At 38.6% G+C, this 19341-nt stretch overlaps 1 protein-coding gene across 1 annotated transcript; it reads left to right on the forward strand.

The window, feature by feature from the left end:
- Positions 1-841: 841 nt before the first annotated feature.
- C4H5orf34 (chromosome 4 C5orf34 homolog) lies at positions 842-16742 on the forward strand. Its single transcript, XM_008151646.3, has 12 exons — positions 842-1055; positions 1195-1284; positions 3721-4364; positions 5974-6075; positions 7219-7342; positions 10043-10134; positions 11663-11732; positions 12364-12531; positions 13050-13144; positions 14515-14613; positions 15385-15425; positions 16418-16742. Exons 1-12 carry the CDS (start codon positions 861-863, stop codon positions 16603-16605), a joined length of 1908 nt encoding a protein of 635 aa, XP_008149868.2. The 5' UTR covers positions 842-860; the 3' UTR covers positions 16606-16742.
- Positions 16743-19341: the final 2599 nt, after the last annotated feature.

The raw sequence follows: 19341 nt of genomic DNA on the forward strand, positions 1-19341 counted from the left end.
TGGGAGATGGTTGGGAGCAACTTTTATTGAGCTTCTACAAAGTGACATTTATAATACTAGGTACTGTCATATGTGTTGTCATTTGATCCTCACAACAATCCTGTCACTATCCCCATTTTACAAATAAGGAAACAAAGGACCTGAAGCTTATAGCTAGTAAATGGTGGGTTTGAATGGAACCCACCCTCTAAGTCCATTTCCATCATACCTACATGGAAAGCATAGGGGAAGATACAGAGTCACTTTAGAAGTGGAGAAGAGGAACTTGAAACAAGTGAGATGAGGATGAAACTAAGACCTAGGAGGTTAATTAGCGTTTTCAGTAGTGACATGAAGATACTTCTTTAATGCTGGGCTAGGGACAAAAATCCAGGTATGTATGTTTTTCTTTTAGACCTCATAGTTACTTTTGGTCTGCCCTTAACATGTATTACAAATGATTTGCTGTATTCTTATTGCAAAGGTGGAATTTGCTTGTTATTTGAAATGCGATACTAAATATATAATTTTCTGAAATTGAACTTCAGGAGAAGTAAAGCTACTAAAATTATACAGGCAATTAGAACTTGGTGGACTGTCTTCTACCTCTATGTTATGTTTCCACCCTGGAGTAAAGCCTTAGGGGTTACTCAAGGCACTCTGTCAAGGATGTTAATTTCAAATCATTTAAGTGTGTCCAGTAAGATCAATTTTTCTCCAACAAAAGTAAATGCAATGGCAGTATGTTTTACTTATGTTCTTAGGAAATGCACCAGCTTATCTGGGTAGAACTTTTGTACGTTAAGAGAACTATTTGTGCTACTGTTCCCTCTTTCCCTCAGTCTCTGCCTTGGAAGGACATTTTATCCATAGTCATAGTGATGGCGGCTGAAGTGCGAATGGTGCTTTATGAAGACGATTCCGTGCAAGTACAATATGCTGATGGCTCCAGACTGCAGCTTTCTCCCTGTGGCTCTGAATTTTTATTTGAAAAGGCACCTCCTGTTTCAGCACATCCTTTAGAACAACCAGAAAGAATTCGTCAAAGGACACACTTTGTGATTAGCACTTACCGAGTAAGTAAAGACGACGCAAACACTACTCTTTCAATGCTGTTGAGGTAGACGGAATATGGAAGTCATTGGGATGCAGGATTGCTTCATACTAAATGGATTTTCAGTCATTTTTTAAGATTACATTTGTTTCTTTTTGTAGGAGCAACTACAGAGAGCCCTAGATTTTCGAAACTCTTTCGCCACTTGCCCTTTTTTATCTGAAAACATTATACCTCCTGAAAGAAAAAAGGTAATTTTTTAAAACTAATTTTTGTAAGATTTGAGGACAAGCAATTAGAAATAGGTAGTTTAATATTTAGCCTTTTTCTTCATGACACTTGGGAATAGACATGTTGCTGTGGAATGAATGCATAGTCACTTAGCATTCACTGCACTAGGAGTTCTCATGTTCTATATACTGATTGAGACACAGAAGTTACATAATTCATTACCCCGTCTTTTTCTTTGTAGCTAGAGATTCTATGTAGAGCTTTTCAGGTTGGTGACTTTTTCATTCTTGGAGGTGTGAAAATTAAATTATGTGGATATTTTTAGTAGCTTATGTATATTTATCTGTTAATGTGTAATAGAGATATGTAATTACTTATGGGTATGCAAATTTTAGAGAGCGCCGAATCCTAACCACTAGACCACCAGGGACTGTGGGTATGCAAATTTTATTCATTTGCTTATACTCTATTTTGAACTTTTGGGAATAATAATAACAACTGTCATTTATTGAGGGTTTACTGTGTGGCATGAACTGGGAGTGATACTTAAAATATTTGCTAGCATCAGTATGCCTTGGGTACCTGCTGATCAAAATGGGAGTCCAACCAGTCAGAAAAGGTGTATTGGCTGGATATAGCTCCTTTTGACAGGAGCTAAGTCTCAGAGTTTCCCTAACTTGTCCATACAAAGTTTCTGAGTAGCAGAGTCAGGATTTGAACCCCGTCTGTGTGTCTATTAACCACTTTCTGCTACTGTCATGTTGCTTGCCTGCCTGTTGAGTGGTTTTCTATTACATTGTCTCATGACAAAGAAGCCTTGAAAAACTGTAAGCTGGAACTTGGTCTACAAGGCTGTTTTCTCTCTGTATCTTTAGAGTGACTGTTCATTGAAAATGGGTATCTTGCTGCTGATGCTGCAGTTGGATTATCAGATAGTGTAATTCTAGAAGATGGAACTTTTTGAGCCCTCATCCTTACAGACCAGCTTTACCATCAATGAATAATGCCCTTAATTTTAGTGTACTGACATAGCACCGTAAATTTAAGAGGCTTTCCGACAATGGTTTTTATAAATTTCAAGTTTTATATAAATGGAAGTTGAAATGTATAGCTGTTGGCAAGATTAACTAATTAAGAGACTTATTTGATACCTGTTATTTCTACCTTACATGGAAAGATGCAGCAGGCACTGTTACTGTTACGAGTCTGCTTGCTATTGATCGACATCCATATTTACCTTTGAGTAATTCAGTTTTTAAAAAGGTTACTCTTGCCCAGCCCACATGGCTCAGTGGGTGAGTGTCAACCTATGAACCAGGAGGTCATGGTTCAATTCCCTATCTGGGCACATGCCTGGGTTGTGGGCTTGATCCCCAGTGTGGGGCGTGCAGTAGGCAGCCTCTCGATGATTTTTCTCTCATCATTGATGTTCTTATCTCTCTCTCCCTCTCCCTTCCTCCCTGAAATCAATTTAAAAAATATACACTGAGTGGCCATATTATTATGATCTTTGGACACATAATAATCTGGCCACTCAGTGTATTTGTATCTCAAATGGGTACCAAAAGTATTCTAGACTTTTGCTGGAGATCAACCACCCATTTGCCCTGAGCTTTCTATCAGCCAGTGCAAAGGGGAAAACTGATCAGGTGCACGATTTGTAGTATCTTTGATATCAAATAAATGAGGTACTCAAGAGAAGTACACTGAGTGACCAGATTATTATGCATTCAGAGATCATAATAATCTGGCCACCCAGTGTATATTTTAACAAGTTCCTCTTTAAGTCACCGGGAATTTATTTTAGGGTCTGGTGTGCCAGATGCTGTCTAGGACAGGTACTTTAGTCCAGGTCATAACGCTTTGAGAGAACATTTTCCAAGTGCTGTTCAGTCGTTAAGCACCATTTATTAAATAACTCTCCCCTCCCCCTTGTTTTGAAACCTTATGTTGTCACATGTAACATTTTAAGATATATTGAGTCTGTCTCTATTCTCTGGGTTGTCCTGTCAATGATTTTTATGCTAGTTTCATATCGTTTGAGTTAATATAGTGCATTATAGTGCTATAGACATTGATAGCCTTTTTGAGAGTAGAATTTTGGGAAGGGCTCAAAATCTATCTCTGATTCATTGTACATTTAAAAAATATGTCTAACACTAGATGTACTAGTAATCAGGATGATTTTTTTCTTTTCTCATTTTTTTTTCAGTGTGTGTGTGTGTGTGTGTGTGTGTGTGTGTGTTTTATCTCTCTAAAGATAATCTTAATATCAAATATTCTCTGAAAAGCCATATATAGGCTGACACCTGGCTCTGTCTTTTTCATTCTGTCTAGATAGTGAAACACAAAACTTTAAGAGCATTCTTACACAATATGTAGGTATCAGATGTATGGAAAATTTGGTCTGTTAACAGAAAATACTGACCATCTCTTTTCCCTCCCCCTCAACTCAGCGTATCCTCATCGACATCCCAGAAGTGAGATGGCCCAGTCTTGATACTGACGGTGGCATGATATGCATGCAGAGCGGCGCCGTGAAGATACCGTCTGTAGATGGTCATGCATACCTCTGTCTGCCCAAATCTCAGCAAGAATTTACAGTACATTTTTGGTGTAAAGTGAGCCAGAAGCCAGGCTCATCTATAGTATTGTCAGAAAAAAATAACCAAGTCCCAAAAGAACAAGTAGGAAAAGTGGACAAAATCCGTGCACATGGAAGTTTGCCAGGACACAGACGGAAGAATAAAGAAAACGAACTTCACTGTCAGATCGTGAAACCCAAAGAACCTTCAGAGAAGAAGCCTTGTGGAAACAGAACCGAGGGGAAGGAGGCACTGCCTTCGCCTGGTCCCAAGCACAGCTGTGTCCACGCGTGGGTAGAGCAGCGCTGCTCTGTGGCCTCCTGTCCAGAGGAATGGAAATACCCTCTGTCTTTAGCACTTCGCTTTCATAATAAAATCAGCAATTTGTCTGGAACTGATGTAAATATCACCCAGAGAACAGTGTTAACGTCTGCCGCTTCAGAGGAAAGAGGAAAAGAGGTTTCCGTTCTCCCCAGGGCCCTGCTGCTCAGCTGTCCTGTCCCACACCTGCACAGGTAATGGAAGAATGACTGACTCGTTAGGTGGTCAGATCATTTGTCTTTTTAAATCATCTGATACCAGTCATAAGGAACGTTCATTCAGTTAATCCAAACCTTGTTTAAAACTGATAGTAAATAATTTGCCTAGCAAATGCGTTGTTTCTTAACTCTGTGTTCATGGAATGAAGGTTTACGGGAGGCCGACTGTACTAGATACATCGTTAAGCACAGCGACTACAGAGATGACTGAGATACTCAGTTCCTGCTTTCTAGGAGCTTAGAGTCCAGTGAGGGTCACTGTCGCTGAAAAGATTATTGTTAAAGTGTGGTAAGGGATGGCTCAGGGACCTGCATGGACCCCTGTGGGAGCATCTGCTACCACTCAGTGGAGCCTGTTACCATGGTTGCTGGAGTGTAGCTCTGACGAGTTTATGATCGTGGGTTCTTTCTTTCACACTTGGCCTCCAAGGCCATCTCTTCTTTGGTTGATGTAAATATGTCCATTGTCAAAGGGGTTGACATGGAGGGCTAGGTAAAAACCTTTGACCTCCACTAACAGATGAATAACCTAATGGTGATAGATTTGTAACAGGAACTTTGCATAAGTAGTGCAATAATAACAATAATAGCTAATGCCAAGCACTCGGTATGTGCTGGGCATGGTGTTTCATCCCCATAGTAACCCCATGAGGTAAGGACTGTCTTGTATCATCCCATTTTGTGGAGGAACCTGAGACTCAGAAACGTTAAATAACTTGAGCAAAGTCTCACACTAGTACTTGCAGAATTAGGGTCTGATCCCAGGTAGTCTCTGAGTACATATCTGTTACGCAAATAAAATATGAGAATGGTTTTCTGGCGTGTCATGATTATCTGCTTAAGATAGGGAAATTCAATGTAATAAGTATGCATCAAAAGAGATTGATGCTTCTAAATCAACAATTTTTCAATAACTTGCCACTGGCTCTAGATTGAAATCCATTACCCTTAAACATGGCTTACAGGCCTTGCATTTCCTGGTCCCTTCCCATATCTGTAGTCCTCCACTCGCTCACCACTCTACTCTCGCAGGCCCTGGAAAGTTTGCTCAAGCTGTCATTTGTGCCTGCTCTGTCTTCTGGCAGGAACACTTCTGCTAACTCATGTTCGTGTCCAGGTCTCCGAGTAAGCCTTCCTTCCTGAGGATGGTTATCCCGAAGTCCCTAGACAGGATAAGGTTCTTACACAATCCTATAGTGTCAGTAATTCCCCTTTGATGTCAATATTTACTGTCTAGCATCTCAGTGACCATGTTTACTTTTTTGGGGTGTTGTATCCCCAGTGTATTTACAGTGCCTGGCCTACCGTGGAAGCTTTAGTAAATATTGGTTGTTCAAATCCTAAATTTTAAAGATTACTAATATTGTTAATTTAGGTAATTCTGCTGAGATTCAATAGTGAGATTATTGAAAATGCATGGAAAATAAGACTCATTTTAAAATTTAATGTACTTTCATATTTTTACTTTTTTGATCTAATTAATTAAGCAAGGAATAAATCTTATTACAGTCGCACTATTTTGTTGACTTCTCAAGGTAATTTTGTTGAGCAGCCAGATCCATAACTTGTATTTTATCCTTCACAGGTGGACTTTCTGTGGTTCACTTTCACAGGGGCAGTCTGATGAAGAAGAATATTCCTACTCTGAACTAGTGAAAGTGGTTTGGCACAAGGGTATTACGTACAGGTAAGGCACCTGTGTTGGAGTTGGAGCTGTGTAGTGATGTCACAGGGGCGGGACTAGCCTTGCAGATAAACTACAAGAGAATGCAGTTTGCAGGGCCACCATGCTCCTGTGCTTGGTCCTGAGGTTTCAGGTCTCAACACCCTAATTGTATTCGGACACACAGGGGTCTTGTTCTTAATTCACATTAATCATATTCGCAAGATTTTTGTGACAGCTCCAAAGCCAGTGAGGGATTAGTTTGCTAGTGAAGGAGATACGCATGGCAGCTATTTAAGCCACGCCTTCCAAGCATGGGGGACCTAGTTGTCTGAAATAGTCACATCAGAAGGTGCCTGGTGAGCATGGAATAGAGACGTTAGATTCCTAAGGGAGATTTCAGCCTACATTCACTCAGCAGATCTTCACTGAGCGGCTGCTTCCATTGAATGACCCTACCTCTCCAGGGACTGAACACTCAGATGAGAGGTTCACTCTGTACACAGTGCTGACGAGTACTGCGAACTGTTTGTTCTCGGGCTCTCCTTTTCCTGCGCGAGGGCCCACTCGTTACTGACAACATACTAGTGTTTTCCACACATGTTTCAATAAAATTGACTCGGCTTATATCTTTATTCCTTATATACCCAATACCTTGATTGTATGTGGCTACTCCAGGTCCAATGAGTCACCTTGTCTTAGGGATAGCTCCTTCTACACATGGCTAATCTCATCATCAGGTATTGATTCTGCTAGTTTTATTTATTAAAGAATAATCTTATTTTCAGGTTCTAGAGTTGTTGTATTTAACTCCTATGCAATGAGCACTGCTTTGGTGACCATTATAGAGCAGCCACTGTGATCGGCTGGGGGGATACCAGGGTAATAAGGCAAGATGCCTCACTTCTAGAAGCTGAGCTTAGTTACTGAAGTAGATATACCCACCAATTCTGGGTGTCCTATTCATTTTTTTGCCAACAAAAAAATAATTTAGCTGGCTGGAGGAACAGAGTATGAAATTATCCATTTGCTAGATAGGTTAAAAAATTATACTACTTTACCTTTCTTTCTTTCTTTCTCTCTTTTTTTTTTTTTTTTATAACTGACCATGTATGTTTTAATCTCAATTAGAAAAATACTTTTTTAATGATTATTTCTTTTCCATAGACTTACGCATAAAAATGTGAACTCAATAGAGATTTATCCTGGAGATGGATCTGTTTTCAAATCAGAAGGTGCTTATTTTGGGAACTATTTTACATACTATTCCATTCAAGAAGGATCAGAAGAGGTAGGCGGACAATCAGATCTCCATTCAAGATTTTTGATCTATAGCTGTTTCTAAATAATTGTGAATATATTTGGGAAATTTGATCTCTATATAACATTGCTTGCTACTACTTAGTCTGAACAATCAGTATAACCTTACTGCCACAATTGGCACAATAACTATTAACCACCTTGTTTTTGCTGTACTATCATCCTGTATTCTGTCTTCCATTTACCTAAGGAATTATGTTTAAATCAGAAGTTACATTTCTTCTGTCATAGAACGTATCAATAGGAAATACTAAAACTAGCAGCAGTACTTTGAATCAGTATACTTCTTTGAATTAATATTTGCCAATTAAAAAGCACATTCTTTTTTCCCTAGCATGTATTGTTTGCCTATTTTAAATACCCCTTAACTCCTAAATCTTTATATTCAACTAAAAAGTTGAACAAGATTGTTTCCTGGTGTTGAAAATAGTGAAACATAACATATTTAACATGTCAGATCAAAATGTAATAATGTGGATATTTTGTTAATAACTCTTAATTTGCTCAGTCTGACATTTGACATCACCCATTTAAAGGTATCACCACAGTATCATGTGGCTTTGCTTTGCAGGATGAAATACAATAAAAGCGTTGTCTTTATTACAGAGTAGAGCGTGTAAGTGATAAGATTATCAGAGATGCTAGAGCCTGGGGCGAGTGTGGAATATTGAAAGACATTAAAGTGATGTTATTCAGTAGTTAGAAATAGAAAATTGCGGGGGGGGGGGGAGTCCAATTCAGGGCCTATCAGGGGAGCCGGCCAGCCCGGGGGAGGGACCGCGGAAGGTCGGCTGTGGGAGTGCACTGACCACCACGGGGCAGCTCCTGCATTGAGTATCTGCCCCATGGTGATCAGTGCATCATCATAGCAACCAGTCATTCAGGCGACCAGTTGTAATGGTTGCTTAGGCTTTTATATATATAGACTAGAGGTCTGGTACATGGGTTCGTGCACCGGTAGGGTCCCTTGGCCTGGCCTGCGCCCTCTCGCAATCTAGTCCCTTGGGGGATGTTGGAGGGCCAGTTTCGGCCTGAACCCCGCAGGCCAGGCCAAAGGGCCACCAGTGCACGAGTTCATGCACCAGGCCTCTAGTAGTGATTCTAAGACACTCTTAATTATAAGATGATTCCAAATTTCAGAGATCAAATTGTAAAAATAAGTATTTTAGAACTGATGCAATAGGTAGGATAGCTGAAAGAGAAGAACACTTAGGGAACTCAGTGTCCAGTAGAGAAAGACATAAATAATTAAAATGTGATGTCTTGAGTGCCTACCATGTGCTAAGCACTCTACTGATAAATGCTGGGGATACCAAGGTAAACAAAACAAATACAATCCCTACCTTCATGAAGCTATCGCTATTCTAGAAGGGAAGACAGACATGAAGTGAAAACTAAATGAAAACCAAGAAGCCGGAGAGAGGGCACTGTGCTTGTGGACATAACTAGGGGATTTCACCCTGTCTGTGGGACCCCCACATGGCTTTCCTGAGACTGAAGGGAAAGAAGGAGTTAGTCAGACCCACGGAGGTCATGGAGGAGGGAACCGAGTAGAGGGAACAGCATGTGATAATTGACATACCAGAGGTAAATACAAAGTAGAGAAGAAAATGCAAATTTTGACTTGTTAAAATTGAGATGTCTGTGATATTCAAGTATACAGTCCAGGATAAAAGGACAAAGATTACTTTTTGAGTAGCTACTATACTAAATTCTGATGGTTAAGTATGAGCTGTTCTCTCTTGTGGTTCAAAACAGATCTCTTCTACTTTTTAGTCCTCAAGCCTTGTTTTCCTCATCTAAAAATAGGCACCTACCACATATTTATTCAATAAGTATTAGCCATTGCTATTATAACTATTATGAAGGAGCTTTGACTCTTGTGGAGATAACCCAAGAAGAAATCAGGAAGCCAGAAGAGAAGGCTGCAGACAGAGTCCTGGGAAACACTAGCATTAAAGAGTCTAACAAAGGAAATTCAGAAAGAATAAGTTTTTATAATTCAAGAAACCAAGACTATAAATAATATTGTCTTCCTTAAACTTTAGTAATATTTATTCCATTAGTAAAATAAAACAAAATGATAGATTCATTCGAGTAAAACAATTTTTTGATGTTTAGGTTTTGGGTTTTTTTGGTCTAAAAGGAAAAGCTTATGTGATGTTTCCTGCTAATACGTAGGCAAATTTGTTTGTAACCACATTAATTTTTTTAAAATATATTTTTATTGATTTCAGAGAGGAAGGAAGAAGGAAAGATAGAAACATCAGTGATGAGAGAGAATCATTGCTCGCAGACCCCCTACTGGGGATCAAGCCTGCAACCCGGGCATGTGCCCTGACTAGGAATTGAACCGTGATCTCCTGGTTTATAGATTGACACTCAAGCACTGAGCCACACCAGCTGAGCTTGTAACCATGTCAGTTCAAGTGTGCCAAGATTTAAATTGGACAGTAAGTTATAGGCTAGGAGAATATAACTTTTGAATAGAGAGGAAAAATGGGAAAGTGGAAAAGCATCATGAAATACCTTTAGATTATACCTTTTATGACCTTTAAGTTAAAATAACTGCTTCCTTTGTCACTATGTAAATATATAAATACAAAATAGCTAAGTAATACTGGCCAATGTTTATTATTAATGAGATTTTTCATTTCAAACTAATTTTCAGAGGGAAGAGAAAATGTATTCAGTAAATAATCTTCCTCCAGAGAGACCAGGAAGTCTGTTCTCTGTGTGTTCTCTAATTAAACAGGCCACCAGGTAAGTCCTTCACATTCAACTGAATCAAGGATTATGTCTGAGCCCTAGCCAGTTTGGCTCAGTGGATAGAATGTTGGCCTGTAAACTAAAGGGTCCTGGGTTCGATTCTGGTCAAGGGCACATGCCCGGGTTGTGGGCTTGATCCCCAGTGGGGGGCTTGCAGAAGGCAGCTGGTCAGTGATTCTCTCTCATCATTGATGTTTCTATCTTTCTCTTCCTCTTCCTTCCTCTCTGAAATCAATAAAAAAATATATATATTTTTTAAAAAGAGTTATGTCTGAGAACTTTGATACCTTTTCTGATGGTTAAGATAAGATTAAGAATTTGTAATTAGCCTGGCCGGTTTGTCTCAGTGGATAGAGTGTCGTCCTGCGGACTGAAGGGTCCCGGGTTCAATTCCAGTCAAGGGCATGTACCTTGGTTGCGGGCACATACCCAGTAGGGAGTGTGCAGGAGGCAGCTGATCGATGTTACTAACTCTCTATCCCTCTCTCTTCCTCTCTGTAAAAAATCAATAAAATATATTTTTTTAAAAGAATTTTTAATTAAAAGAATACTTCCATCTTTGAAATGTAAAATGAAATATGGAGAAACATTTATATGTGGCAAGCACGTGCTGGAAATAGGTGACTTCTCTGGGTAAATTTTACATCATTATTGCTCCCTGGAATCAAGTGGAGGATTTGATGATACATTTAAAAATTTTATACTTCTTTGTTATCTTGAGTAATAAAGATTTCTGAATGTGTACAGAAGAGAAGTATTGTTTGGTTCTTTGGTTCATATGTTTTTTAATTCTCCTAGTTAATTAATCTGTAGTACTCAGAAGAATGAAAGTGAATTGTTGGATTAAATGATTTATTTATATAAACTATGTCTAAGCCAGTTCCAGTGTAGATTTGAAGGAGCAGATCGGTAATACGATTTCCTAGGACAGTTTATTTACAACCCACCACTCTCAGACTATGCTAACCCTTTTAGGCACTGTGAATCTATCACCTCATAAAAAGGAGCAACTGAAAATTCTATTTGGAGTCATTTCATTGCTACAAATTCGAGAAATAACCTTAGGTAGGTAAGATTAGCCAAAGGGCCCTAACCGGTTTGGCTCAGTGGATAGACCGTCGGCCTGTGGACTGAAAGGTCCCAGGTTCGATTCCAGTCAAGGGCATGTACAGGAGGGGGTGTGCAGGAGGCAGCTGATCGATGTCTCTCTCATCTGACGTTTCTAACTCTCTATCCCTACCCCTTCCTCTCTGTAAAAAAATCAATAAAATATATTTAAAAAAAAAAAAGAAGAAGAGCTTAACATTTATTAAAAAAAAAAAAATTAGCCAAAGGGAAACAGTAGTAGTTCCCTTCTAAGGGCTTATTATTTTCTGGAAGGAAATAGGTCTGGACATATTTCAGTGGAAATGAACTTCTTGACTGAGATGTCATACAGCAGTTAGAATGGTTGCTAGAATTGGAAAATGCCATAATACTTTGCAATTTGCAAATGCTTAAGTTGTGTATTTCATGTTCACAGGATTCTTCAGCACTGTGCCAAGATGAGGCTCTCTTTAAGCCATAACTATCATATATGCTGCTGGAAAATGGTATCTTAAAATTCTTTCAAAAGCAAGATAATTATTTTTATTGTCTATATTCCTAAATTCAAATTACTTTCATCTAAGTCATGTAAGAAATTCTTTGTAACATTAATATTGATTTATTCAGAAAAATATCCACTTAATAATCGCTGCAAAATGAGGCTTTTATTTATATTTTATTGTATATAGTTTGGTTTCGCTTCTTCTTTTAAATGGAATGGGAAGGCCATAGGAATTAGTTGGATTTGTATGTAAAAACATAGTTATTGTAAACACTGCAGTCTTCTGCTCTCTTTCCATACTGTAAAAGTACATTCTTTAATGCTGACTTGGAGGAAGTTATTCTCAGACTTTGATTTCTGTATCTATACTAATTTGGTTATAAGTTTATATGGTGCTGTATGTAGTTCCTAAGTCTTGTCTATGTTCTGTGTAAAGTTCAGAGCAAATGGTGGTTTAATCTGCTTGTAATAGACTGTTTTGGGCACCCACTTGTGGAAAAGTTAAACATACATAAGGATTCTACAATATTCAACTTGTGCATAAGAATCTGAAAGTTGCCTCAGAGTTCATTAATCATTTAAATCTTATAAATGGATAACTCTACTTCCTGCTATTTTTACTTACTTGGTTTTAGGTACCTGGGATAAATGAGAATATGCTGCCTTTGCTTTTGAGAGAATCATTCATACCCAATGTGGGAAGATTTCTTGCTTATTCTGATGACAAAGTACATGCCATCTTTATAGATGGCATTACTCTAACCCTAAATTGGAAATTTGGCTCTTTTAATGAAAAAAGACAGGTGAGTATACTTCAGACTAAAATCTATTTTGTATTTTTTTTTTTTAATCTATGGAAATACTGTGGCACTTTTTTTGTTGCCCTTCTATGTCAATTTCTTTTTTTATTCCTCACCCGAGGACATGCAGAGAGAGAGAGAGAAACATCAATCTATGTATCTATACTAATTTGGTTATAAATTTATATGTTGCCTTTAACATGTGCCCTGACCGGGAATCAAATCAACAACCCTTTGGTGCACGGATGACGCTCAACCAACTGAGCCACCCAGCCAGATCAATTTGTTTTTTGAAGCATAACATCTTTCAAGAGGCTTTATTGATCTCATTAGATTTCCTAAAAAAATCAAATAGATGTGGCAAATATTTATTTTTGTTAAGTAACTCTCTACAGAGAGAGGGACTAGTATTTTTTAAATTGTTAAGTTAGAAGAGGGTTTTGTTTGGGTTTTGGGGTAGTTTTGTGTTGTTTTTTTAGTTTTAGAATGATAAAACTTAACTTTCCTCCATGTCTCTTAAGATAAATCAAGGTCTCAACTTAGGTTGGTGTAAGTTAACTTTTCCTGATGGACACGATCAGTTAATTCAGATTGAACACCCCGGACCATATGAAAGGTACTGAAAAGCAATGTAAAAATTATTTTCATTTTAGTAAAAAACTTTTAATTGACAGAGTGGAAACATAAACAATATCTACATATTTTGTTTTAGTTTTTACATATGGATGTGAATAAAGTCATTTCAACAGGTTTTTAGAGTTTACTGTTTTATTGGCATCTATAATAACAAAAAAGATGAAGTCAGCTTTATTAATTTCCATTTGTATTTGAAGTGATTTTTCACCATAATGAATATGTTAGATCTAACTGGCTTGCTGGAGAAGTTATTGTCAGATGTGTTAACCAATTAATCCCCTAACCAATTTGAAATAAGGTTTGCAACCACAAATAACTAAACTTCTGTATATTACTATAAAGTAGAAAAAATTAATGATTATTCTTAAAATGGAGATTCTTGAAAACAGCTTTTCATGACTGCTTTCTTTTAGTTTATATAATACATTTTGTAATAATTGTTGTACTTGTGATGTTCTTAACATTTTAGGATTTTACTTTGAGAATTAGAATGTTCACAAAAGAATTGCTTTGTTTTATCTCAAATTTATTTTTCTGTTGAGCTTTATTGCATTTTGGTCTAAATGCTCCAATACTCATTGCTAGTTTGAATAATTTGCCTAAAAAGACAGTGTGTATTTAGCACACATTGCTGTTTGTTTTAGCCAGTCACTTCAGAATAATCATTTTATTAAACTTGATATTTGTTTTGCATATTTGGTGAGTTAATATATAATTATACATATAGGTGTGTGTGTGTGTGTGTGTGTGTGTATACGCATTAATGGGTGTTTTCTAGTTTAAATTTTAAAAAGCAGATGCTCACTTAGTCTTATACGTAAACACATGTACATGATAAATTTAATGAAATTCATTTATTTTGAAAAACTAAAAGGAGAATTTAGACATTTGAATTTGAACTTTGTTCTGACTTAAATCTCATCATTATTAATCATGAATGTGAGTAAATCATTTTCTCCTTGATGAATAATGAAAAAAAGTGCCTTATTTCCAATGAAGCCCTAGCTGGTTTGGCTCAGTGGATAGAGCATTGGCCTGTGGACTGACGGCTCCTGGGTTCGATTCCAGTCAAGGGCACATGCCCAGGTTGCAGGCTTGATCCTCAGCAGGGGGCCTGCAGAAGGTTTTCTCTCATCATTGATGTTTCCCTCTCTCTCTCCCTCTGCCTCTCTGATAGCAATAAAGATTTTTAAAAAAGAAGATTCAGAGAATTTCTCAGTAAATGCCTTACTTGAAAATATTCTTTATCCCTTTTCCCAAATTGTTTTGATTTTTCAATCGTTTTTAAAATTTTTATAAATAGAATACAAGTTCATTTTTCAAATATTTCTTTTAATGTATTTAATCTAGATATGTGTCAACAGTAATATCATGGTGCAGAAGACTGACCCAGACTAGTCAGAGAGAGATGCCCACACATCCTTCATCTTCTGTTCTTGAAGAAAATTGGTATTTGTATTTCTTTTAAATTTAATCTGTGTAGAAGAGCCAACTAATACTCAAAATTAAAATGTCAAATGGTAGGGGAGGAAAGGGAGGGAAATAAAACTTATTTCTCTGATTAAAAAATAAATGTGGGGGGGGGAAAAGTCAAATGGTAAACTCTAAGACTTTTTTCCTCAAGAAAATATTTTCTTAATTAAATATATTTAATTTTTCTTTAAACAGATATCTGATTTATTAGGTTTTTCTGTTTAAAATTCTAACTTTTGTGAAAACAATCAAGTATGCTTATTTGAAATACTAGAGGCCCAGTGCACGAAATTTATGCACTGGATGGGGGTGTATCCCCTCAGCCCAGCCTGCACCCTCTTACAATCCAAGACCCCTCAGGGGATGTCCGCCTGGGGGATCGGGCCTAAGCCAGCAGTCAGACATACCTCTCACAGTCTGGGACCTTTCACTTCTTACCACCTGCCTGCTCACTGCTCCTTGGCGCTGCCACAGAGTTGGGAGAGGCTCCCGCCACCACCATTGCACTTGCCACCTGTGAGCCTGACTTCTGGCCAAGCGGTGCTCCCCCTGTGGGAACACACTGACCACCAAGGGGGCAGATCCTGCATTGAGTGCCTGCCCCCTGGTGGTCAGTGCGCATCATAGTGACAGGTTGTTCCGCTGGTTGTTCCGCAGTTCAGTTGATTTGCATATTAGGGTTTTATTATATAGGATTGTGTATAAAAAAGAATCAGATAACAAGCATGAACTTACTTTTCTCCACAGGTGTGTGGCTTCTGAACTTGAAAAGATACAGAAGTTTAACTGTATCCTTTAAACATAATGTATTGTCCTGCCTAATTACTCCCTTTCCATTCTAGGTTTAATTCATAACCCTATAGTTTATATTAATCCACACATATATTGTGGAGCTTCAATGAATACATAAGATATTTGAGAAGTAGCTTGTCCGTAGAAGGTACATGATATTGAAGATTTTTGCATGTTCATCGGTGATATTGACAAGTATTTTTGTTTTCTTATAGTGTCTTTGTTTGGTTGTAGTTGTCAGGGTAATGCTGGCCTTATACTTTGAAAGTGTTCCCTCCTCTTGTATTTTTTGAAAGAGTTTGAGAAGGATTGGTATTAATTCTTCCTTAACCCTTTGCACTCGCTTGCTTTTTTTTCGATTCCTTTATTCTAATGCTAACCATGTCGAGTCACACTCGACATCCGAGTGCAAAGGTTAAATATTTGGTATAATTCACCATTATCTAATCTGGGGCTCTTGTTTGTTGGGAGGTTTTGATTCCTGATTCAATCTCCTTCTTCTTACTAGTATTCCATCTGTTCAGGCTTTGTTTGATTCAGTCTTGGTAGATTGTATGTTTTTGGAATTTATCCATTTCTTCTAGATTGTCCAATCTATTGGTATATAATTATAGTAGTCTCTTATGATCCTTTGTATTGTGTTGTATCAGTTGTTATTTCCTCTTTCATTTTTAATTTTATTTATCTGACTTCTCTTTATTTCTTGGTAAATCTAGCTTAAAGTTTTACTGCGATTTTTATTTCCTCCCTTTCACCAAACCTCCATCCAAACACACAGCTACATACTCTTTCCTTTTCCCTTTACTCTGGTTTCTTCATCGATGAGGAATAGACTTGATAAATTCTGAAGTACCAACTCTATTATGAATCCAAAAGATCTTCCCCCCAATGGAGAAATCCTATTTTAATATGAAGTCAGGCTTTCTGCCATTAAAAACTCTTGTGTAATGAAAAATGTGGGCAAAAACTCCTTGACTAAGCAACTTAGTGTTACTGGAGAACAGTGGTGTCCTAAACCAGATTTCTAACAAAAATGAACAGTCTTTTGATTGTAAACCAAACTATTCAGAAAACTTGCTAGAAGAAGTTAATGAAAAGAGAGTATCAGTGGCATTGAAAAGAACCTCTGAAATTATTCAGGATATTGATTGTCTTCTATCAAGCTCTAAAAAGTGAAAAATGAAATTATTACAATATATAATTAAATTGTAAGGATGTTTCAAATCACTGGTATAAAATTACTAGAAAACAAAAGAATTGTATATATGACTTCTGTACAATAATCTGAGAAGTGACATTTAACTTTGGATGTATTTTACCTAACATGTAAATTTAAAATGTGTATTTATAAAATGCTTTATTAATAAAGAACTGTTTTGAAATTTTGAACTGTTTCTTATTTCAGGTTTATGAGAAAAAAAAATTATGAACATACAGCTTTATCTTCTGAAGCATTGACTATTAATCAAGGATTTTTAAAAAATGCAGTATTGTGTGCATTTGTCATTTGCTATTTAGTCTCTCTATTCCAAACATTTTTTCAATTGAACTATCAGAAGAGAATTAGATCTTAAAAAAGAAAAGGAGGTATATTGCTCCAGGCTAAGAACCAAGTACTTCAGCAATGACTAAATGTCATTTGAACTGTCTTGGGAACCAGATATGTTCATTTCTTTTGAACAGCTGAAAAGACTTATTTTACAAAGTGTGTGAAACTAAACGAGAAATGAGCTTACCAAAAGGGCTATTTATTATACCTTGTCTGTTGGGAAAGAATAAAATCATACATCTAAAAAGACTTCAAGTACCCGGCCAGTGTGGTACAGTGGACGAGTGTCCACCTATGAACCAGGAGGTCACAGTTTGATTCCAGTCAGGGCACATGCCCAGGTTGCAGGCTCAATCCCCAGTAGGGAGTGTGCAGGAGGGAGCCAGTCAATGATTCTCTCTCATCAATACTTCTATCTCCCTTTCTCTGTGAGATCAATAAGAACATTAAAAAATAAAAAATTCAAGATTATACCAAATATAACCAGAAATGTTCTATTTCCGATTGCTGGAAAAAAATGAGCTTTTTTTCACATAAAAGGGAAAAAGTAACAGAGAAAACAAGGAGAAATGTAGAGAGCAAACAAAGCAAGCTGAGGGTAGTACATTAGGAGGGGTAATGTCAGCGATATGAATGGGCACAATGCTCTCTCTTTAGGTCCTTTCTTGCTGGGTTCCTTGACACCTTCAGGTCTCATCCCAAATATCGTTTCAGAGGGGCCTCCCGGTTACTCTATTACATTTCCTTTACAGCATATACTGTACTTCAATTGTCCAATTTCTTTGTGGTTCCTATCGTCCACTAGAATTTGAGCTCCATAAAGTTCTTCTGTAACCAAGCATAGTTCCTGGCCTACTGAGAGCACTCAAGTCTGTGTTGTTCAAATGAATCAGTGCCTTTGGGCAGTTGACTGACTACAGAGAAAGAACTGTGGTCCTGTTTTGGTAACGGAGCCATCTATGTTGTTCCTCAGCTCTAGAAAGCCTAGACCAGTAGTTGGCAAACTCATTAGTCAATAGAGCGGCAAACTGCGGCTCACGAGCCGCATGTGACTCGCGAGCCGCAGTTTGCCGACCACTGGCCTAGACTACAGTAAGAAATGCACCATGCTAAATTGGTACTGTATTCAGACAGAAAAAACTTCTCACCATGACTCAAAGCACTCAATATTGTGGTTAATGTGTTTGGTGATATTTTCAATTCATTTTTATGCTGTGTGGATAAAATGTGTAATTTTCCCTCTTAGTTGACTCTTTAACCCTTTGCACTCGCTTTTTTCTCGATTCCTTTATTCTAATGCTAACTGTGTCGAATCACACTCAACATCCGAGTGCAAAAGGTTAACTTTTAGCTAAGAACCAACAATGTGACGAGCCAAGGACAGTTCTATAACTGAGGTACTGAGCCACGCTTTAAGATTCTGTGGGAGGCCTATGAATTTGCTCAAGACTGAAGATTCTATGGTCCCTTTCAACGATCCTATATAATAAAGAGGTAATATGCAAATTGACTGTCATGCCCTCACACAAGATGGCTGGCAGGGGAGGGCAGTTAAGGGTGACTGGGCCGGCAAGGGAGGGCAGTTGGGGGCAATTGGGCTGGCAAGGGAGGGCAGTTGGGGGTGATTGGGCTGGCAGGGGAGCGGTTAGGTGTCGATCACTCTGGCAGGGGAGTGGTTAGGGGATGATCAGGCAGGCAGGTGAGCGGTTGGGAGCCAGCAGTCCCGGATTGTGAGAGGGATGTCCGACTGCCAGTTTATCGGGCCTAAACCGGCAGTCGGACAGCCCCTGAGGAGTCCCAGATTGGAGAGGGTGCAGGTTGGGCTGAGGGACACCCCCCCCCCCCCCCCCCCCCGTCCCCAAGTACCCGAATTTTGTGCACCGAGCCTCTAGCATGAGTATAATCCCCCTGCTGCCCTTGCTTTCCATCTGACAACAGTTTTGAGAAATGAGGTAAGAAGGAGAAAGAAATGTTCCTCTTTGAACCTCTTTGTTTGGCCAGTACTTCCTAGAGCCAAATGTCTCGCTGTGCGTTCTTGGTGCTAAGAGAGAGCACTTGGAGGCAAGGAGACGGGCATCTTGTTGGCCTCAACTAGGGTCTAGCTAACCCAGTGGCAGTCACTTTTCCAAAGGAGCATTCGGCCACGCTGTCCACAGGAAAGAGCAGCAGAGCGGCGAAGAGTCATTATCCAGACATCCCCGGGGGCCGGTGAAGCGCCGCGGAGGAGCGGCAGGGCGGCCGGGTCCCTCCAGGGCCATGGCAGGACGTGAGGGATACTTCTCCCCCTTCGGGGTCCACGCGGCCGGTGGCTGCCGTGTCCGGGCACCAGGCTTGCGCGTTCCGCGTCGGTGCGGTTCATTCCG

This window comes from Eptesicus fuscus, chromosome 4, assembly GCF_027574615.1.
Source record: "Eptesicus fuscus isolate TK198812 chromosome 4, DD_ASM_mEF_20220401, whole genome shotgun sequence".
NCBI classification, from domain to species: Eukaryota; Metazoa; Chordata; class Mammalia; order Chiroptera; family Vespertilionidae; genus Eptesicus; species Eptesicus fuscus.